Raw genomic sequence first — 23,387 nt, 5'->3', positions numbered from 1 at the left:
ATTACTTTACAACATCGTAAGTGTCCTTTGGTTTGACTTTCCTAACGCGATAGGGACCCAAGAACTTAGGCTTCAACTTAAGTCCACCACCAAGTTGCGTGCGTTTGATAGCGACAATATCGCCAACTTTGTATTTTGCTGCTGGTCTACGTCTGAGGTTGTATAAGTGCTTGTTTTCATATGATGACGTCATTAGAGGATGTTGATTTCGTAGGATATAGCCAAAAAAATTTGGTGAATCCGTCAATGACAGCAAGAATGTGCTTGTACTCCTTGTGGGTTGATTCGAGATGTCCCAAAAAATCGATGTGAAATGTTTGATGTGGCTCCGCTTCCTTGGGCAATGGGTGCAACTCTCCTTCTTTTTTCCCAAGCTTGCGGTTGGATACGATACACGTAATGCAGCATTTGATCTGTCTTTGGATCTTGTCTTCAAGTTTAGGTATGTAATATTTCTTTCCGATGATCTCTTTGGTTTTCTTTACAGAAAAATGTCCTTTTTCATGAGCCTGCCGAATGATTTCACGTTGAAGGATCGGTGTTACAACTATAAGCTCATCGTCGTTCACCAATTTGTACAGCAATCCAGATCGTAAAAGGAAATTTTTGTGGATAGATCTTTCAGCAAGGATGTCTATTATGGCTTTTAGTTCCTCGTCCTGCGATTGAACACACTTCAATTTGCTGTGCAAACTTCCGTCGGAGATCATCATTACAGGGTAACGGCTTAGAGCATCAGCATGGCGTATGCGTGTGCCTGATCTGTGTTCGACTTCAAAGTCAAACTCCTGAAGTTCGAGGATCCAACGTGCGACTCTAGTGCAGACTTCTCTTTTCTCAATCGACTTCGTGAAAGCATTGCAATCGCTGATCAGCTTGAAATGCAAACCCAACAGATATATTTGGAATTTTCGGAAATCTTCTACCACTGCCAGGATCTCCAACTCGTAGCTAAAAAACTTTCTTTCTGCGTCTGTACTTTTCTTACTCATGTAGTAGACTGGATGGATCTGGTTATCCTGCCCCAAAATCATCAATCGAAGCATCTGTATGAAGTTCTGTTTCGTGCTGTGGATGAAAAATTTTGGGCAAAGGTTTTTGGGTAATCAAACTCTTAAGCTTGTTAAAAGCGTCTATCTCTCTGCCAGAAAAACCAAACTTGGCGTCATGCTTCATAAGATCGGTCAAAGTTTTGGCGATGATCGAAAAAATCAGGATGAATTTCCGACCATATCCGACCAGACCCAGAAAGCTTTGCAATTGCTTCTGGTTTGTCGGGAGAGGAAACTTTGTCACAGCTTTCGTCTTGCCATTTGAGATTTTCTTTTTTAGAAAGCAGCATTTCTTTAGGTTGATAACTAAACCATACTCCTCACAACGCTTGACGACTGTCTTGAGATTAGCTACTGCTTCGCCTTCGTCTGCAGCTGGGACTATGATATCGTCGACGTAGGGAGTCGCAATACCAGAACTGGTCAAGTCTCGGAAAATGGCGTTAACGTGTCTTTGAAATAAGCCTGGAGAATTCGTGAGGCAAAAAGGGACTTTCAGGAACTGATACTGGCCATTGTGAGTTACAACGGATGTGAACTTGCGGCTTTCTTCATCGCGTTAACGTGGAAGAATTCGTTTTTGACGGTCTAATTGGTCTTCAATCAAGGGAAGGGGAACATATCTTGTAATATTACCTTGTTTATCCTTCTGTAGGCAATGCAAAGTCGTGGTATGTTATCGCGTTTCTTTACCAGGACGACCGGACTGCTGTACACGGACTCAGAATGCTCGATGACTCCGTCCTTGAGCCATTGTTCGATTTGATTGTCTATAATACACCGCTCGTCCTTTAAAACGATACGCATCGAAACGTTTGTTGTTCTTGTACTTGTCGGGTTATAGTTCTTAATCAGATCGTAAACTTCGCGTTTTGCCTCAGTTGTTGCACTCTCGTCAATGTTTATGTTTACATTTTCGGCACTTTCGACGTTGATTTTCATTAGCGCACCTAATTCAGTTTCGACATGCTTTTCCTGGCTTTGTATTTTTATTCCGTCACGATTTATTATTATTTCAGCGTTGTTACAAAATTCTGCACCTAACACAACTAACACGTCTAGAAAGTCAGATGAGACAACAAGATCCGAATGGTTTTACCCGGTTGTTGTTCCCGAAACCGACAAGAAAAATATTCACAGCACTCAGTTTTGGCTTGTTCAGGCTTACGTACGTTGTTTCACTTACAATGTTGTATTTGCTGCCAGTGTTAATAAGGGCTGTGTACTTGTTGCTTTTCATATAAATTTCTTTACACATCGAAAGTTTGTCATAGCATACTTTGCGCGTATTTTTCGGAGTTTCAACCGTTTCTATCTTGCCTGTGGGGCAGTGTCCAAAATTGTTACAGTTAAAGCACTTTCGACCACTGCTTCGATTGGGGCACTGATTTGATGTATGGCCACCGGCACCACAGTTGAAGCAATGTACCTTTCTTTGCATTGACACTTCCTTATGACCCGCACTTTCTTTACCTATCGGGTATTTCGACTTGTCTTCGTAAATTTTAGACTTTCCGGATTTTTCGCGAATTTTTTCGTAGCTCTTCAATTTTTTCTTGAACTCCTTCAAGTCTTTGGCATTGTACAAAATCGATTTGTTAATACTTAGGTCATTGATGCCATCAATCACATATTGCATAAGTGCATAGTTGTCTACACTGCCACAAGAAGCGATTTCTTTCATTTTGGGGAGAAATTCTTAAACGCTTTCATTGTTTTTGATTTTTCTTTCGGATAGCAACTTATGTAATTTAGCTTTATTTACTTCGGCTTTGAATTCTTTGATCAACGCGTTTTTTAACATTTGCCAATTTTTGAGTGAGCGTGGCTCACTCATGATAAAGACATTTAGAGAACGCTTCGCGAAAATGAGTTTTTGCAGGTCATCCCAATACATAATGGATGCCATGTCCTCGAAATCAGAAATCCAAACCTCAACTGCAAGGGTGCCATCTCCACTGAACGGACGAATAGAGTCTTCTACATCGCGGAAGTTTACAGAAAAACGCGGCGAATTCACTGCGAAACTTTATACAGAATCGAAATCGATATTGATGGACGCTACTGTGCCACCCCGTGCGTTGTTCAGTTTGTTCTGCTTCTCTGTGTTGCTTCGCACAGAGCGAAACTCGTCGTCGTCACCGTTAGAACTTTTCTCGTCGTTATCTTCGTCATTTTCTTCTCGTTCGTCTACTTCATCATTTTCGGAGTCCTCTTCATCTGCATCTTCCAGCAGTCTTCCTGCACGCAAATTTCGGAAAATGTGTAGCATGAGATCACTTTTGTCGTGTTACACGCCCAAAATGTTTCTATTTATGGCAAATTTTGAGCAACGTAAGACACCTTCTGGTTGAAAAGCTCATCAGTTTCCAAAAAGTCAAACCCGTAGAAACCCCGCAGTCGCTTTCGGTTATGCCGATCGCCGTCATTTTCGTATACAAACTTGTGCAGCAGGTCAACGTTCTTCTTTTTTTCACATTTTAGCGCCTGTAACACTGACTCAATATCAGCTAGACTGGACATGTTTGCAGAAACAGTTTTTGTAAATGTTCGCTCGTACTCGTTGCTCTTCTTTACACTCGTATTCGTCGTTCTTACTCACGTTCTCTACCCGTCGTTTATATACACATACGCGTCGATATATACCCTTCAGTTCCAAAAAAAAAGTTTTACTTGTGAATCACCTTGTGAATCCCGTGGGACATGTCCTCTTGCACAAGTGAAGAACAACCCTTCAGTTCTGCAGTAGGGACGCGGCGACATGGCTCAAGGCAAAAAGCTTTTTTGTTTTTTTTTGTGCCTAAAACGCTGTGCCGCTGTTGACGCCAGCAGAGAAGTCGGCGCAGTGTAGAAGACTGCCTACGAAAACGATCGTGCAACAAAGAGAGGCAGATATTCGGAGCTTCCCTCTCTTTCTTTGTCTTATAATCTTCCGGCACTCGGCGCTCTCAGAGACAAATTTCGGCAGGTCCGTTATTTCTTTTGAGTCTCTCCGTTATGTTCGGCTAGCGACTAATGTTTCGGCGGAAAAATTTTCGTGGCGCAGCGACATGTGAGTGCCCTAATATTTTAGGAGCATTATTGTATATCGAAAAAAAACAACAAATATTGTTTTATAAAAGTAAATTATTTGATTTTAGTAAAATTAAGTAAATTGAATTTACTTTTAATGTTATGCCTACGTATTATACATTAGTATTACAATATAATTTTTTAGTTAAGTTATAGAAATTTAGTTCGTTAAAATTTATTTAAATATTTCAAAACATTTTAATAGTACCATTTTTAAAGAATTCCTTTTTATATTTTTTACTCAAAAAAGTAAAAGTTATGTAGTCGGATATTTTTCGCTTTAGAAAGGGTATAGGTGCAGTGGCACGCGCCCTTCAGTTCTGCAGTAGGGACGCGGTGACATGGCTCAAGGCAAAAAGCTTTTTTGTTTTTTTTTTTTGTGCCTAAAACGCTGTGCCGCTGTTGACGTCAGCAGAGAAGTCGGCGCAGTGTAGAAGACTGCCTACGAAAACGATCGTGCAACAAAGTGAGGCAGATATTCGGAGCTTCCCTCTGTAGACGGCACTTTCTTGTTCGGCGGTCGCAGCAAAAGTGATCTTTATTGTGCAGATTTGTACAGGCTTAACCTATGTTACAAGCGTTGGGGGTACACAGTATGAGGAAGTGAGACAAGCATAGTGTTTCTTAAGAGTAACAGGGATGTATGTATGTGTTTAATAATAGTGTGACCTAACTTAATGTAGAACAGATGCTTAGGAATATGTATGTGTGTGTGTGTGTGTGTGTGTGTCTGCTTGCTACAATTCGGCCATCCTGACCAGAGAGCTCCTGATCTCTTAACTATTTGCATTATTAATCCATGGTCGTATATTTGCTACTGCCCAAACTCCCTTATAAGGAAGCCTCGACTGTTGAAAACCTTCAACGTCCTCCAAGACATACCTATCATTACGAAGAACCTTTGTCACTCTGTAAGGGCCTTTGAATTTTGGAATTAGTTTTTTGGATACGCCTACATGAGAATCGAAGTTTTTGATCATTACTAAATCGTCCGTCTGGTATTCTTTAGCAATCTTTCTCTTAAGGTCTGTGCGTAACTTATTGTATTCTTGCAGCTTCTCGATGCTCTGAGTAGCTTTTTCTCTAATTACTTCTAAATTCCTACTTTCTCTATCTTTATTTAACTCTTCTAATTTCTCTTTTTATTTAACGCCAGGGTAAGAGCACTACAATCTGTAACTATTTTGAACTGTATTCCTTGAAGATAGATTCTAAAGCGTTGTAACGAGTAAACTACAGCGAGCGTTTCTAATTCAAAACTGTGGTACTTCGCCTCCACATCCGTCGTGCGTTTGGAAAAATAGAATACGGGGTGAAACTTACTATCTTTCTTTTTCTGCATTAAAATTGAACCAAAACCTAGGGCGCTAGCATCGCAATGTAACTCTGTTGGGTCTTTTGGATTGTATAAGGCCAGAATAGGGGCTTCCAAAAGATTTACTTTTAATATTTCAAAACACTCTAACTCTTTCGCACCAAATTCGAACTTTCTGTCCTTTCTTACAAGATCATACAACGGCTTTGCTTTTGTTGAGAAATCTTTGACAAAGCGTCTGAAATAGGAGAACAGTCCAAGAAAACTTTGAACCTCATGCGCTTTTGTCGGTACAGGGAAGTCTTTTACTGCTTGCATACCTTTCGAATCAGGTTTAATACCCTCTCCCGATATTATATATCCTAAATACTTTATTTCTCTTTGAAGGAATTCACACTTGTCTAACCTAAGCTCAAGCTTGTTATCTACCAGTCGTTTAAATACCTCCGTTAATATCTCCATATGACTCTTACTATCTTTCGTTGCTATTAAAATATCATCCATATAAATTAAAACCTTATCTTCTTTAACCAAATCGGCAAAGATTTTGTTCACAAATCTTTGAAAAACTGCTGGTGCGTTTCGTAAACCAAACGGCATTCTAAGCCATTCATACTGACCCATAGGTGTTGTAAAAGCGGTATACTTGATTGAATCCTCATGCATGTGCACGTGAAAGAACCCATTTTTAAGGTCTAACTTGGTAAAAATAGTTTTTTCAGACAGTTTATCAATAAGGTCATCTATTAAGGGGGTAGGGTAGTTATCTTTAAGCATGTTTTTGTTAAGGGTTCGGTAATCTACGCACATTCTTAATTCTCCAGACTTTTTCTTTACTAGAACTATAGGTGATGCATACTCAGACTCGCTTACTCGAATAATACCGTTTTTTATGTAATGGTCTAATAAATTTTGAACTTGACTTTTCTCTGCGTATGATAGACGCCTTGGAGGGTAATTGAACGGTTTAGTTGTATCAAAATTCAGTTTCATTTCCCATTTTACTAAGGGGATCTCCGGCCGTTCCGGTTTCGTATAAAACTTATCAAAAATATCTATCAGTTTTTTTCTTAACGCTAACTCACACTTATCGCTAACATTTAACAGGTTGCATTCGGCTGGATCAGGGTATTCAATTGACATAATTTCTGACTCGAAATGATCGCTCGGCTGGACACTTAAATTTTGACTTGACTCTATCATTTTACACGAATCACTTTGTGTTTCTTTGTAACCACAATAAACCTTAATACTATCATTTAGACAATCATCTTTCTCACAGCTATCAGTAGCACAATCGTTTCTAATCTGACCAACATTTGAGCAATAAATTCTAAAACTGCTATCCTTCTCACTATTACTATCATCTGAGCGATCATTTGCAAAGTAACTATCTTTTGAACAAATATCCTGTAAACGATCATCAACCCCACTGTCATTTAAACGATCATCAGCACAACTATCATTTGAACGATCATTAGCAAAACTATCATTTGAACAATCATTAGCAAAACTATCATTTGAACAATCATTTTCCCTAACAATCTTAAAGTTACAAATGTTCATAAAATCTCTTCCCAAAACAGTGCTATATGCCATCGATTTGTTTGCCACAATTAGTAATTCGAAATTAAACTTTACTTTATTTATAATAACAAAACATGACATCTTTCCATGTATATCTAAAGGGCTGTGGTTCAAGCCAAAGTAATGCGAAAAGTTGTTTTCATTAACGTTAATGATGTTACTACTTAGAATGTTTTCAACACAGGATAACTTCGTAAAACTAATTGGACTCCCAGAATCGATTAGGCATTCTGTGAAAAGGCACTGATTAGGCTGTGAATTAAAGTAAATTTTAAACGGTCTCACATATTCATTTTTGGTTGCGTTCTTCTTCTCGTTGCAATGAGATATCAGGTGCTCCAAGCTTCCACAACCGTAGCAAGCGCCGTACGCGCGCTTAGGCTTGCGGCAGTCGGCCGCGAAATGACCCACGGAGTTACAGTTGAAGCATCTTACAGCGGGTCCGGGCTGATTTCCGGAAACGTCTTTGTGGCGTCCAAATGTGAGAGATGGTTTCCGCAATGTTACTTTGGAGAATGCCTGCAACAGCTGGGCAGACGAATTAAAACAGTGCATGTGTGCCTGTTGCCGTAGAAGAGTATCCGGTATTCCTTCGATGATGCTGTCGATTAATTCCTCGTCGTCTATCCGGATGTGTGCAGCCAACAGGGTCTTGTCGTTGAAGTACGTAGCAAAGTCTTCAGCTGGTTGCCACTTTCGCTCCTGGAACTTGCGTCTGGACATTATCTTGCTCTCTTTTGACTGAAAAGCCTCTGCGAGTTGAGTTAACAGGTCCTGGACTGGCAAGGACAGAAAGTTCTCAGAAGAGTGCAACCAAATTTGAGCGCGGTCTTTCAACTTTGACATAACCAGTATGCGCGTTATGTCTTCACTCAGCTTGTACATTTTTATGATCGCGTTGAGCTGTGCGATCCACGTGTTAACTGGCACTTTGCTGTTAACAGCACCGTCGAAAGGTGGAAGCATTTCCTTAACCATGGTCACCAAAGAATTGTTGTTAAAAATGGCTGTATTAGGCCTGGCAGCCTCTGCAACAATATTCTCCAAATCCGATAGGGTGACATTGGTTTGATTTGGTGTGGAAACATTGTTCTGGATTTCTGGCAAATTGCTCGTCGAAGGTGCGGTCACTCTATTCAATGGCTGACGCCGGGAAACTTCCAATTTGAGAAACTCATTTTCCAATTGGACGACTTCTAAATGGCGCTTCAGAGATTCCAATTGCATGGAAATTTCTGGAACGCACATGTTGTTGTTGGCGGTTTCGTCGTTGTTTTGGGCATCCAGCGATGTAGCCCCGACATCGTCCTGATCGGTTCCTTGAACTGCAGCACTATTTGACCTTTCCCCAGGCCCAGCTTCAATGTCGGTCATGTCCTTCGGGTCCAGTACTGGACAATCTCCTCGGGCTTCGGGGGGCACACCATTCAACCGCGCTGCTAGTGTTGCCTTGGTGCCGCTTTTCGGCAACCCAAGTTTTTCCAGCCAACATCGAAGTTTTGATGCTGTGTAGTTGTCTGCAGCGATGGTGTCCATGATTACGCACAATTTTAAATAACTCAAGTAATAGCTTTTGCTTTATTTTGCTCGTAGGCAGAGTTAGGGACGCGAGAAAAAAATTTTCGCGGTAATCCCACTTCTGAAATTGTAGACGGCACTTTCTTGTTCGGCGGTCGCAGAAAAAGTGATCTTTATTGTGCAGATTTGTACAGGCTTAACCTATGTTACAAGCGTTGGGGGTACACAGTATGAGGGAGTGAGACAAGCATAGTGTTTCTTAAGAGTAACAGGGATGTATGTATGTGTTTAATAATAGTGTGACCTAACTTAATGTAGAACAGATGCTTAGGGATATGTATGTGTGTGTGTGTGTGTGTGTGTGTCTGCTTGCTACACCTCTCTTTCTTTGTCTTATAATCTGGCTGCACTCGGCGCTCTCAGAGACAAATTTCGGCAGGTCCGTTATTTTTTTTGAGTCTCTCCGTTATGTTCGGCTAGCGACTAATGTTTCGGCGGAAAAATTTTCGTGGCGCAGCGACATGTGAGTGCCCTAATATTTTAGGAGCATTATTGTATATCGAAAAAAAACAACTAATATTGTTTTATAAAAGTAAATTATTTGATTATAGCAAAATTAAGTAAATTGAATTTACTTATAATGTTATATTTACTTATTATACATTCTTATTACAATATAATTTTTTAGTTAAGTTATAGAAATTTAGTCCGTTAAAATTGATTTAAGTATTTAAAACATTTAAGTTTTAACATTTAAAAAAAAATCGTATTGTATTTTTTACTCAAGAAGTAAAAACTATATAGTCGGATATATTTCACTTTAGAAAGGGTATAGGTGCAGTGGCACGCGCCAACAGCGAAGAGAAAACAAAAGAAATCTAGTAAAGGGGTGAGAAGACTTGGTGCATTCTGTTTGAGTGATTGAAAGGGAAGCATCAATGTTAATGGTGCGCAGCAGAGTTACTTTAATCGTTTAGTTAATATAATAAAGTCAGGTAAGTGCTACATTAAGTTTAAGATGTTGTGCATTGATCTTAGTTTAAAGTACGTAAATTTTGAAGGTATTCAATGGGTTCCGTTAGCCGAAAGTGGATGACGAAATGTTTTGTGCCAATAAAAATCCTGCAAAGGGTTAAACACAGCTATAAAAGGTAAATATACAATTACACAAATAAAACGCATTTTTTAAACATATGTTTTTTCAGGAGCGTTGGCCAAGGATTCAGAGGACCCGGACAAAGGTTTAAGAACGGCGATGTCTAACGTTAAAAATAAGCTTACGAAGCAAAAAAACAGAAACAATAATTGTACAATTTTTGAAAATCTAAATAGTACCATATAATTAAAATGAATTAAAATGAAATGAATTAAATTCTATATTTTTTTAATTGAAAACTCAATGAAAAATTCTGATTTTCACAAGTGATTCACTTGGGACGTGTCCCTTGCAAGTGATTTCACAAGTGAAAACTCAAGGAATAATTCTGATTTTCCCAAGTGTTTCACTTGGGACGTGTCCCTTGCAAGTGATTTCACAAGTGAAAACTCAAGGAAAAATTCTGATTTTCCCAAGTGATTCACTTGGGACGAGTCACCGGCACGTGACAGGCCATACGAAAAATGAGTATAAGAAACAAGTGAAATCCCGTAGGACTTCGAAAAATTTTCATTTGAATTTTCACTTGTGAAAATGCGGACATCCCATACAATTTTCTATATGGAGCGTCACTTGTTCTTCACTTGTGCACGAGGACATGTCCCAGGTGATTCCCAAGGTGATTCACAAGTGAAACTTTTTTTTTGGAACTGAAGGGCGCCAACTGCGAAGAGAAAACAAAAGAAATCATTCATTCTGTTTGAGTTATTGAAAAGGAAGCAAGCCATTTCAATTGTGCGCAGCAGATTTACTTCTTTCGTTTTTTAAAGTGAAAACAATAAAGTCAGGTAAGTGTAAGTAAGAGGACATGTCCTCTTGCACAAGTGAAGAACAAGTGACGCTCCATATAGAAAATTGTATGGGATGTCCGCATTTTCACAAGTGAAAATTCAAATGAAAATTTTTCGAAGTCCTACGGGATTTCACTTGTTCCTTATACTCATTTTTCGTATGGCCTGTCACGTGCCGGTGACTCATCCCAAGTAAATCACTTGAGAAAATCAGAATTTTTCCTTGAGTTTTCACTTGTGAAATCACTTGCAAGGGACACGTCCCAAGTGAATCACTTGGGAAAATCAAAATTTTTCCTTGAGTTTTCACTTGTGAAATCACTTGCAAGGGACACGTCCCAAGTGAATCACTTGGGAAAATCAAAATTTTTCCTTGAGTTTTCAATTATAAAAAAATAGAATTTAAAATACATACATATTTAATTTCATTTTAATTAATTTTAATTATACAGTATTATTAAGATTTTCAAAAATTGTACAGTTATTATTTCTGTGTTTTTGCTTGGTAAGTTTATTTTTAACATTAGTCATCGCCTTCCTTAAACCTTTGTCCGGGTCCTCCGAATCCTTGGCCAACGCTCCTGATAAAATTTATGGACATATGCTTAAAAAATGCGTTTTATTTGTTTACTTGCATATTTACCTTTTAGAGCTGTGTTTCACCCTTTGCAGGATTTTTATTGGCGCAAAACATTTCATCATCCACTTTCGGCTAACGGAACCCATTGAATACTTTAATACTTTAAACTAAGATCAATGCACAACATCTTCAACTTATTGAAACACTTACCTGACTTTATTGTTTACACTTTAAAAAACGAAAGAAGTAAATCTGCTGCGCACAATTTAAATGGCTTGCTTCCCTTTCAATTACTCAAACAGAATGAATGATTTCTTTTGTTTTCTCTTCGCAGTTGGCGCGTGCCACTACACCTATACCCTTTCTAAAGCGAAAAATATCCGACTACATAACTTTTACTTTTTTGAGTAAAAAATATAAAAAGGAATTCTTTAAAAATGGTACTATTAAAATGTTTTGAAATATTTAAATAAATTTTAACGAACAAAATTTCTATAACTTAACTTAAAAACAAGGAAGAACGCTATAGTCGAGTACCTCGACTATCAGATACCCGTTACTCAAAGGGAAATGGAGATATGCAAGCAGCAAAGCGAGATTAAAATGCGCCACCTACCGGCGGTAGACAGATTTAAGCGTTATGGGCGTTAGAGTGGGCGTGGTAAATTTATTTTTGGATCAATCGATAGGTATTGACGACACCAATACATTTCAGTTAAAATTTGTTATCTAGCATGCAAATTGTGGGCGTCACAGGTTTTCGCGGTTTGTGGGCGTTTAAGTGGGCGTGGCAAACTTTTTTTAGGTCAATCGATAGGTATTGATGAGAACAATACATTTCAGTTAAAATTTTCTATCTAGCATCAAAACTGTAGGAGTTACAGTTTTGGGCGGTTTGTGGGCGTTAGAGTGGGCGTGGCAGTCTACTGAAACAAACTTGCGCTGCGTAAGAAGCTCAGGAATCTGTACGCCAAATCTCAATAGCCTAGCTCTCATAGTTTCCGAGATCTCAGCGTTCATCCGGACAGACAGACGGACAGACGGACATGGCTAGATCGACTCGGCTAGTGATCCTGATCAAGAATATATATACTTTATGGGGTCGGAAACGCTTCCTTCTGCCTGTTACATACTTTCCGACGAATCTAGTATACCCTTTTATTCTACGAGTAACGGGTATAATTATATTGTAATATTAATGTATAATACGTAGGCATAACATTAAAAGTAAATTCAATTTACTTAATTTTACTAAAATCAAATAGTTTACTTTTAGTTGTTTTTTTTATTAGTTGTTTTTCGATACACAATAATGCTCCTAAAATATTAAGGCATTCACATGTCGCTTCTCCACGAAAATTTTTCCGTCGAAATATTAGTCGCAAGCCGAACATAACGGAGAGACGCAAAAAAAAATAACGGACCAGCCGAAATTTGTCTCTGCGAGCGCGGAGTGCAGGCAGATTATAAGACAAGAAAGAGAGAGAAATATCCGAATATCTGCCTCTCTTTGTTGCACGATCGTTTTTGTGGGCAGTCTTCTACGCTGCGCCGACTGCTCTGCTGACGTCAACAGCGGCACAGCGTTTTAGGCACAAAAAAAAACAGAAAAAGCTTTTTGCCTTGAGCCATGTCACCGCGTCCCTACTGCAGAACTGAAGGGTAGTGACGCTCCATTTAAAATATTGTATGGGATGTCCGCATTTTCACAAGTGAAAATTCAAATGAAAAGCTTTTGTTTTCTCTTCGCAGTTGGCGCGTGCCACTGCACCTAAACCCTTCCTAAAGCGAAAAATATCCGAATGTATAATTTCTAATAATGGTAATATTTAAATGTTTTAAATATTTAAATCAATTTTAACGTACTCAATTTCTATAAATTAACTAAAAAATTATATTGTAATACTAATGTATAATACGTAGGCATAACATTAAAAGTAAATTCAATTTACTTAATTTTACTAAAATCAAATAATTTACTTTTATAAAACAATATTTGTTGTTTTTTTTCGATATACAATAATGCTCCTAAAATATTAGGGCACTCACATGTCGCTGCGCCACGAAAATTTTTCCGCCGAAACATTAGTCGCTAGCCGAACATAACGGAGAGACTCAAAAGAAATAACGGACCTGCCGAAATTTGTCTCTGAGAGCGCCGAGTGCCGGAAGATTATAAGACAAAGAAAGAGAGGGAAGCTCCGAATATCTGCCTCTCTTTGTTGCACGATCGTTTTCGTAGGCAGTCTTCTACACTGCGCCGACTTCTCTGCTGACGTCAACAGCGGCACAGCGTTTTAGGCACAAAAAAAAAAAACAAAAAAGCTTTTTGCCTTGAGCCATGTCACCGCGTCCCTACTGCAGAACTGAAGGGCGCGTGCCACTGCACCTATACCCTTTCTAAAGCGAAAAATATCCGACTACATAACTTTTACTTTTTTGAGTAAAAAATATAAAAAGGAATTCTTTAAAAATGGTACTATTAAAATGTTTTGAAATATTTAAATAAATTTTAACGAACTAAATTTCTATAACTTAACTAAAAAATTATATTGTAATACTAATGTATAATACGTAGGCATAACATTAAAAGTAAATTCGATTTACTTAATTTTACTATAATCAAATAATTTACTTTTATAAAACAATATTAGTTGTTTTTTTTTATATACAATAATGCTCCTTAAACATTAGGGCATTCACATGTCGCTGCGCCACGAAAATTTTTCCGCCGAATCATTAGTCGCTAGCCGAACATAACGAAGAGACGCAAACGAAATAACGGACCGGCCGAAATTAGTCTCTGAGAGCGCCGAGTGCAGGCAGATTATAAGACAAAGAAAGACAGGGAACCTCCGAATATCTGCCTCTCTTTGTTGCACGATCGTTTTCGTAGGCAGTCTTCTACGCTGCGCAGACTTCTCTGCTGACGTCAACAGTGGCACAGCGTTTTAGGCACTAAAAAAAAAGACAAAAAAGCTTTTTGCCTTGAACAATGTCGCCGCGTCCCTACTGCAGCACTGAAGGGTACATTGTAGTGCAGCACACACACATACATATATCACAGCGTGCGTTTACCGTTGCTTGGTCGCCAACAAAGTTCAGCGTGCCCTAGCGAACACACACATGTACATTTCCTGCAACTCATCTACCCACACGTTTACCGTTCCTGGCAAAATTATAGGTAAGAAAAAAACGTAGAAATAAATACATTTTTAAAAGTAAGAATACGGCAAAGTAGGTTTGATTATAAATAGTAACTTTTTTATATATCTTTCCTCGCAAACATACAAATTCCAGAACGAAGCGTATAAAACTGGATAAAATCTTGGAGGTTCCTGTTGAGATCCAAACAAAAAGTTGAAACTGCTAGATATTGACGAAATTTGTACTTCGTTGACAAAACGAAATTAATGAGGGAGATCTCAGACTGGAATCTCGTCATCGAAAAATGAAATAAAACCCATGGAGCAGAGTTTTTGAAAGCATGGCCAAATTATGCTGATTCGCGGGCGTCGGAATTGGTAATTTTAGTCAGACTACATTCAGATTTTGTCTTTTTAACTATTTTGTGTGCTCTTTTGTTGTTTTTTTTCAGATTCAAATCTTTAGCCAAAGCAGATTGGTAAATTAATATTTTAATGGATCTCTTTAAAATGAAATCTATAATTTTCTTTTTTATCTTACTATTTATTTCACAGATAACTTACAAAACTAATTATTGTTTAGCTATTAAGATTGGTAATACTCTAAGACTGTTTAAAGTACTTCCTTTCGTTTATGAATTGACAACTGTGTATGTAGCCTGTAATGCTATAGAAGTTAAAACGTTCTGCAACCATATGCAGGCATATGAATGCGGAATAATTAAAAATGTATTAGTTCTTAAAAACATTGAAGACTTTTCAAGCCATCCAATGCACATGTATGATGTAAGTGATAAAAAATATGTTGTATACAGATCTCTGTAAAATAAATATAAGTATAAATGAATTATTTGTACCTTCCAGCAAGCCATTATGAGAAAGAAATGTTTAAATAAAATGGAAAAAAAACAATATAAAATTTGAGTACTAATTTTTTTTAGTGTACAAAAAATATTCGAATATATATCATATTTAATATTTCAATTGGCATATTTCGAATAAATATGTCTAGTATTGAATCTTAATATGACTTATATTTAATTTTAACATTTCGGTTATTCATTTAACTATTAAAATTTATATTAAACACGTGTACTATTTAATTCAAATTTTTAAAATTTAAAATCAAATAGTCATTTTATTTAATATAAATATGCATTGTATTTAATTTAAATATGACTATTCCGAAAATATTAAAATCTAATATGGAAAAAAGTTAATATGCGCATATTTAAAGTTAACAAAAACCGCAATGGATGAAAATCGAAGCGAAAAATATTTGGGTTGAATATGAAATTTTTAAATTTTCTACGTTTTTTTATCAGTGATAGATAAACGATCTTTAGTCTCTTTCTGTTTCGCTTATGTGAATGCACTGCAGGTCAGAATGGAGAAATGGGAATCCATAGAGCGAGAAGCAACCTCCCGCGCCCACACCACTGTTTTTCAGTATTTTAACTGAACATAATCGTAACTAGATAATTGCAATTGGTATTGATTTTGTTGGTGAGATAGAGGGGGAGACAAAAAGGACTAATTGCTTAAATTGATAATTGTTAAATAGAATAAGTTACCCGCACACTTTTGCTATCTATTACCTCTTGCATCGCTTTACGCTTTGCCGCGTAGTTAGGCCTGCAACTATTTACATACACACATGCATAATACATTTGATATTTTCTGGCTCAGACGTCATTGCTTTTTTCTTTGGAAGTTTTTTGGGCGTTAGAGTGGGCGTGGAAATCTTTTTTTAGGTTATTACAATACATTTAAATTTGCTTTTCTTGGATTACAACTGAAACAAAAAAAAATCTTTGAGTGTCAAATTGATAAGAAGGGTGAAAGTGACAATACACCTAGGATGAAGTTATTGGGATCAATTTGATCCCACATAAGTATCAAAAGTATTTTACATTGACAATTTGACAACAACCGTGGATACTTCGATACCGATAAAAGCTTTTTTTGATGGTTTGAGTTTCGAACTGCGCTCAAGTATCGGTTATCATGGCACTTGAACCAAACACCAGCGGGAAACGTTGTGCAAAAGACCAATGGGTAAGGTGTCTGTCTCTGATGCGAAAGGTCCCCGGTTCAATTACGCGCCGATGCAGAGTACGCTGTAAAATTTGTAAGAATAATATCTTACATTTCCTTAATAATAAAGTCGTATTTAAAATGTTTTCAGATTTCAAAAAAAAAAAATAGCGTAGAAAACTTTTTCTAAGTGTCAAAGTGATCCTATTGTTCACGCCAAAAGGGCGTTTAATTTCAGGAGGCAGTGTCGAGCGGCAGTTTTATCCAGATGTCTACATCTCGCGCGCTCGCACTGCCGTCCGCTCTCCCTCTCCATCTCTCCCCTAAGTCTCCGCTCTGCTCTGGAGCGCTTAAGTTAAGTTAGGCTTAAGCAGTTCTTGTTTCAAAGTGATACAATAAACATCTACGCACGTCGCGTAAAAACCCCAAAAGTACCTGCGTATTTTTACCGTACCACTCGATCTTGGGCTTCAATTATTTCATCGATCAAGCCGCACCGCCCCGACATTTTGGTCCTTCGAGCCGGATTTCAAAATCTTTGGACTTTCCTCTCCTGGAGTTTCCTTTGATTTTGTCCCAGCAGGCTTGAAACACTCCAGATAAGTTCCGCTTACTATAATTGCCGGTCATACAGCCAGTTTTTCGAACCCTATTTCGACTAACTTTCTGTATGATATATTGTCTAAATCCAAAAGAGATTAATCCGACGCAACGGCATTTAATATATGTATTTCAATTCCGTTACTTGTGCCCGACAATATTCCAGTTTCCTTTGCCCACAGTTGCACACTTGAAACAATTCCAGTAAATATTTCAGTGCTACTATTCAACGAAAATATTTGTCAAATATATTTTCAATTCCAATCGTGTGTAAAATATAACTCAGCCGCAGTAAAAAATTCCCGGTCATAAAATTTTTCCTTAAGATTTGCACTCCTTATTTTTTACTGTGTTCCAGCTGCGTGTGTATATTTACATAAATATTCTAATACAGCCCACTCTAACTACTCTTTCTAATACAGTCCACTCCAACTACTTTTCTCGACCTACAAATACGGCTAAACTATTTCTAAAATTAATAACAAAGTGACAATATCCACAAATTTACTCCAGCAAATCGTTTGCAATTTAGTTGTGCAGGTGACAAACAAACGCACCGACATACAAACATAAGCGAAGTCTTTCCCATTCCCGCAACGTTATTCCGCTATTCGCACCCCACATATGTACATATGTACAGTGTACATACATACGTATATCGCCAGTGCACAGTGGGTCAAGAGCTCACAAAAAGTGTTCCTTTCAAACAAACATTATTAAAGTCCGTAATTACTTACATAAGTACGACCATCCGATATAATAAATATTTATTGCCTATCCGACAGTGTGACCGTATATATTTACAATCTTAATTGGTTCCTAAATTCCAATTTGATTCCAATCCGTTTCCTTACATCTGAAGTAAAATTCTAAATTATTTAACGTCATGGCAACATCAGTAAAATCCGCTTTAACCCGATTTATGGCCACAGCTGACTGTCTGATCCACATTGAGGCCACTGTGAACGCTTCAGGTGCTCCTACACCAACGTTATCCGCCTATAAAATCCGTCGCGATCACCTCAATTCCTTGTGGCAAACGGTAAAGGCAGCATACGACATATGCTCCGACTGCATTATAGCTGCAGGCGAGAGCGCCGCAGACACAAAATTTATACTAAAGTCCAAGTATTACCAAACGTACTCCACTTACGAAATATTTGCCGCGCAGCTGATGGAACAAATCCAAAAGGGCTCCTCCCAAATACCTCAAGCTCCAGTAACTCCGTCCCAAAATTCCACGTCTAATGGCTGTCGGCTCCCTCCTATCGACACAGAGGTTTTCTCTGGCGATTATCTTCGCTGGCCGACTTTCCGGGACCTTTTCACGGCAATATACATAGACAATCCGAGTCTAACGCCCGTTGAAAAATTATTCCATTTAAACTCAAAAACAAGTGGCGAAGCTCACTCCATAGTTTCGAGATCCCCACTCACCAATGATGGCTTTCGCTCAGCCTGGAATAATCTAACTGAGCGTTTCGAAAATAAGCGATTGCAGGTGAACAGTCACGTGAAAACACTTTTCAATGTGCAATCCATAGCACAGGAGTCTGGAGCAGCCTTAAAGGAACTTCAACGCACTTTTCAAGGTTGCTTAACTTCCTTAAAATTTTCCGGTGTTAATATTGAGAATTGGGACCCTATCCTGGTTTATATGTGCTCGACAAAACTACCAAAGCTCACTCTCTCCTTATGGGAGCAATCCATCCAAAATAAAGCCGAAATTCCTACGTGGCTTGAGCTTGATGCATATTTGACGGAGCGCCATCTAACTCTTGAGGCCGTCGATAGCTTCCGATCTTCCAATTTCCACCACGTCCAGTCCAAAGACACAAATCGAGAGGCAGAATTTCCAAAAATAAATTCCTTCAACACAAGGTTAGTTCCGATAACCAAAGGCTGCGATCTGTGTTCGAAGAAGAACCACCCCGTGCGTATATGTCCACGCTTCCTACAGATGACGGTAGAAGATCGCTTAGCCTATATCCAAAGGAAGCAGTTGTGCTCCAATTGCTTTGCAAGTAGCCATCAATTCCGGGATTGCACAAGCGCTCACAACTGTCTCACTTGCCAAGATCGGCATCACACATTGCTGCATCGAAACAGCGGTCCTACTACTCCGACGATTCCATCCGACCCTCCAAGGCCAGTATCCGCCTCAGTGCCACACATCATTTCGTCCTATTCAACGCAAGTTTCCGTACAAAAAGTTCCTCCTAAGAATACTCCATCCGAATATTGGGTTCCATACCCCGCCTTGGATGGCAGAAGTACTCGAGGTATTAAATCCTACCAATGCCGAGTCTGCCAAAAGATCCATCCTCTACGGAAGTGCCACCACTTTCTACGGCTAAGCCCCCAGAATCGGCTTCAGGAAGTACATATCCAGAAGTACTACTCCAATTGCTTGGCTCACAATCATTCCAAGGACTCCTGCCGCAGTGGTCATCACTGCCACAAGTGTGGAAAGGCCCACCACACTCTCCTACATACGGACGACCGATCTATACTTCCAACATATTCCTGAGCCTACTATCCTGAGGTTCTTGCTACGGGTGTCCTCGCAAGGGGGGGGAGAATGTTCACGCCAAAAGGGCGTTTAATTTCAGGAGGCAGTGTCGAGCGGCAGTTTTATCCAGATGTCTACATCTCGCGCGCTCGCACTGCCGTCCGCTCTCCCTCTCCATCTCTCCTCTAAGTCTCCGCTCTGCTCTGGAGCGCTTAAGTTAAGTTAGGCTTAAGCAGTTCTTGTTTCAAAGTGATACAATAAACATCTACGCACGTCGCGTAAAAACCCCAAAAGTACCTGCGTATTTTTACCGTACCACTCGATCTTGGGGCTTCAATTATTTCATCGATCAAGCCGCACCGACCCGACACCTATATTATCAAAGATTTTTTGACACTCAATTGACACCTTAATAGCATATTGATGACGATATTTTCTTGGGTGTGGGCGTTAGAGTGGGCGTGGGTCAATCGATGGGTATTGACGAGGAAGTGCTTTTAGCACTTAAGCTGTAGGAGCCACAGTTTTGGGCGGCTTGTGGGCGTTAGAGAGGGCGTGGCACATTGCTGAAATAAACTTGCACAGCTTTATAATCTCTAGAGTCTGCATGCCTAATTCCAACTTTCTAGGTTATGTAGTGTCCGAGATCACAGCGTTTATACGGATGGACAGACAGACGGACAGACGCACATGGCTAGATCGACTCGGCTAGTGATCCTGGTCAAGAATATATATACTTCCCACTACATCCTTCTACCTGTTACATACTTTCTGAAGAATCTAGTATACCCTTTTATTTTACGAGTAACGGGTATATTTAATTTAATAATTAATTTAAACAAAAACATACAAATGTTGAAGCAAATAGATTTGCATTGTTGAGTAGGTCCTTAGGGAAACCACAAAAAAACGCGCCAAAACCTCTACCTCTCTATGGTGGTGTGAAAATGAGGAATGTTTTAAAATTTACATAGTTTAAGTGGCAAAGATATGAGTCAAAAGTATAGTATAGTATAGTATATAACGGCCTGTTAGCGGGCGACCTTGCTAATATTTAAATAAAACTTACAATTCACGACCGTCTTGTCGCGGACTCGAACCGGTGCTACCATGTTAAAATAAAGGACGATCTAGCAGATGAACCACCGAACGAACTTTTCAAGTAATGAACGATGTTGATAATTTAAGAACGGTGTTTTTCCCATTTCCGTCAGGTCATTTTTCATAAATTCACCCAAATGTTCATGATTTGTCCCCGCGGCGTTCGTTTTTTATGAACGGAATATACACCGAGAAGAATTATGAACAAAATTTTAGGTCAAGCATGCCCTATAAAATTAAAAATGGATTTAAAGTTTATTTTTAGGTCATGCACTGCCTAAAAATGTTAATATTTGACTTTTTAAGTCACAAATGCATAATATTTTAGTTTATCGTGGGCCTTAAAACCTTTTCATTTTACCCAAAAATATTTCACAGCTAAAAACGTTTTAAACTAAATATGTCTGTTAGATGTTGATGTTGGACCTAACCAAATAGTAATTGTATTGCTTATAATTATTTAGCGTTCTATAACCGAAAAATAATGTTTTAATATTAATAAGTGAGCAGTAGAACTCGAAGAGTTTCTGGTTTCTGACCTGAAAAGACCAGACCCTATAAAATACCTTTTTGCATCCAAAGATAGGAAGATCGAAAATCCACACCAAAAATGTTGTCGTGCATTCCGTTGTATGGTTGTTACTTATCTTGTAGTCCATATTATCTTTGGTAAGACCGAGTACAGATGACGAAACATAAATACGTGTGATATTAGGCTTCAGTCCCTCGTAATTACTGGCAAATGAAATTCAGTTGGATGTGCATGCCATCAAATTGAAGCCGCGGCCACGCAAACTATGAGTAAGCTACCTTCCCAGAATTTCAGTTAAACGAGTTCATTGAGATTCGTTACCTCATAATAAATAAATAATAAAATGGACTAAAAGTTTATTTTTAGCTCATGCACTGCCTAAAAATGCCTATATTTATACTTTTTGCCCTACTTTTTAGGTCACGAATAGCCTAACATTTTGGCTCATCGTGGGCCTTAAAAATATTGCATTTTACCGTAAAATATTTGACAGCTAAAAACATTTAAGCTTTATTTGTCTGTTATACATTGATGTTGGACTCAACCAAATAATATTTGTATTTCTTATAATTATTTGAGCAACTATTTTAAGGAAATTAACTATGCCATATTATTCAAAAATTGAAAATGTTTGTCAATATATGCCTTAAAAATTGGTTATTTTTAAAAAGAATGTTAAGTGCTTACTCATGATATTTATAAAATTTATTTATTTTAGTTGGATATTTATCTCCCTAAAAAAACAATTCTTATTTTGTTCGCGGTGGGAACCGAGTCTTCCGCGCGGGAGTACGATGCGTTACTTCTAATTTGAACTTACACGCTCATGCGTAACATGGTGCGATGGCCCAATGGGTAAGGCTCTGATGTGAGAGGACCCCGGTTCGGATACCCGCTATGGCTACAGTAAGTCGAAAGCTTTTTAAAAAATAGATACAAAATTTCAAAAATGCTTTTGTAAGTTCCAACAAAAATGTTACATATATACTATTTTTATACCCTTGCAGAGGGAGTTATGATTTCAGTCAGAAGATTGCAACGCAGTTAAGGAAACGTTTCCGACCTCATGAAGTATATATGTATATTATTGATTAGCATCACTAGACGAGTCGATCTAGCCATGTCCGTCTGTCAGTCTGTCTGTCTGTCAGTCCGTTTCTACGCAAACTAGTCTCTCAGTTGTAAAGTTATCGGGCTGAAACTTTCCCAAAATTCTTCTTTTTTTTGCAGGTAGTATATAAGTCGGAACCAGCCGGATCGGACAACTATATCTTATAGCTCCCATAGGAATAACACCAGTTTACAAAAGAAAATTGATGAAATACGCCTTTCAGGAAACCTTTGTTTTCCGGTAAGATACATCTCCCTGATTAAGAAAAGGGCACTTAAAATTTTTTCTATGGTACCAATTTTTTTTAAAGTGTAAAAAACGTTTTTAGCACTTTTTTATTTTCTAACTCGAGTTGCGATAAACCGAATTCGGTCATTAAGGACTCATTTTACAGGTAATAGAATGCCCTTTAACTTTCTTATACACATCATTAAGTTCCATTCATTAGTTCAAAAGCTACACTTCGTCAAAGTTGAAAAATTTGGAAAAAAATCAAAAACGCTGGCATAAATGGCTTCTTTAAAAATACACGCGTAAAAACCGAAATTAGTTTTATGTTTTTTTCTTGATGGCTGAACCATAACGGAGAATATGCGCCATAGATCACGACAATCCGTTGGTAAATCGATTTTTAACAGATTTTTAAACGTATATACCCAAGTTCATTATTCGGGAGCAGCGGCCGTTAAACGTTATTTTAAATTTTCAGTGTTGGGGAACGTAAGAATTTGGTGCAAGTTGTTATGCATAACGTCAGTTTCTTTGCTATAGCGCTGGGCAAGCTAAAGAGTATGCGATTGCAGTTACGAGGAAATCATTTTCATATATTTTTAGCAAGGAAACTGACGTTATGCATAACAACTTGCACCAAATTCTTACGTTCCCCAACACTGAAAATTTAAAATAACGTTTAACGGCCGCTGCTCCCGAATAAAAATCTGTTAAAAATCGATTTACCAACGGATTGTCGTGATCTATGGCGCATATTCTCCGTTATGGTTCAGCCATCAAGAAAAAAACATAAAACTAATTTCGGTTTTTACGCGTGTATTTTTAAAGAAGCCATTTATGCCAGCGTTTTTGATTTTTTTCCAAATTTTTCAACTTTGACGAAGTGTAGCTTTTGAACTAATGAATGGAACTTAATGATGTGTATAAGAAAGTTAAAGGGCATTCTATTACCTGTAAAATGAGTCCTTAATGACCGAATTCGGTTTATCGCAACTCGAGTTAGAAAATAAAAAAGTGCTAAAAACGTTTTTTACACTTTAAAAAAA

General features: G+C 38.2%; 2 protein-coding genes and 2 long non-coding RNA genes across 12 annotated transcripts in view; 2 read left to right on the top strand and 2 right to left on the bottom strand.

The window, feature by feature from the left end:
- dpr12 (defective proboscis extension response 12) overlaps positions 1-23,387 on the top strand; it is a 348,744-nt gene that overhangs the window by 119,128 nt on the left and 206,229 nt on the right. For all 9 annotated transcript variants that reach the window (XM_070998459.1, XM_070998458.1, XM_070998451.1 and 6 more), the window contains one exon: positions 21,718-21,905. The gene's annotated coding sequence lies outside the window, so the exon portion shown is untranslated. The remainder of the gene's footprint in view (positions 1-21,717; positions 21,906-23,387) is intronic.
- Positions 7,117-9,138, bottom strand: LOC139354162 (uncharacterized). Its single transcript, XM_070998419.1, has 2 exons — positions 7,312-9,138; positions 7,117-7,256 (listed from the first exon to the last, which is right to left on the bottom strand). The coding sequence occupies exons 1-2, from the start codon at positions 8,560-8,562 to the stop codon at positions 7,248-7,250; spliced, it is 1,260 nt and encodes a 419-aa protein (XP_070854520.1). The 5' UTR covers positions 8,563-9,138; the 3' UTR covers positions 7,117-7,247.
- LOC139354163 (uncharacterized) lies at positions 9,307-9,916 on the top strand. The gene is made up of 3 exons (XR_011605244.1): positions 9,307-9,539; positions 9,606-9,695; positions 9,750-9,916. It is a non-coding gene; the product is annotated as an uncharacterized lncRNA (long non-coding RNA).
- Positions 10,893-11,394, bottom strand: LOC139354164 (uncharacterized). The gene is made up of 3 exons (XR_011605245.1): positions 11,282-11,394; positions 11,135-11,231; positions 10,893-11,072 (listed from the first exon to the last, which is right to left on the bottom strand). It is a non-coding gene; the product is annotated as an uncharacterized lncRNA (long non-coding RNA).

This window comes from Drosophila suzukii, assembly GCF_043229965.1.
Source record: "Drosophila suzukii chromosome 2 unlocalized genomic scaffold, CBGP_Dsuzu_IsoJpt1.0 scf_2c, whole genome shotgun sequence".
Classification (NCBI taxonomy): Eukaryota; Metazoa; Arthropoda; class Insecta; order Diptera; family Drosophilidae; genus Drosophila; species Drosophila suzukii.
The sequence above is the reverse complement of the archived record's forward strand: the minus strand, read 5'-3'. Positions and strand labels throughout refer to the sequence as shown.

What these genes read in the sequence shown, in the direction of transcription:
- LOC139354162 (XM_070998419.1), bottom strand. Translation starts at nt 8,562, where the DNA reads ATGGACACCATCGCTGCAGACAACTACACAGCATCAAAACTTCGATGT.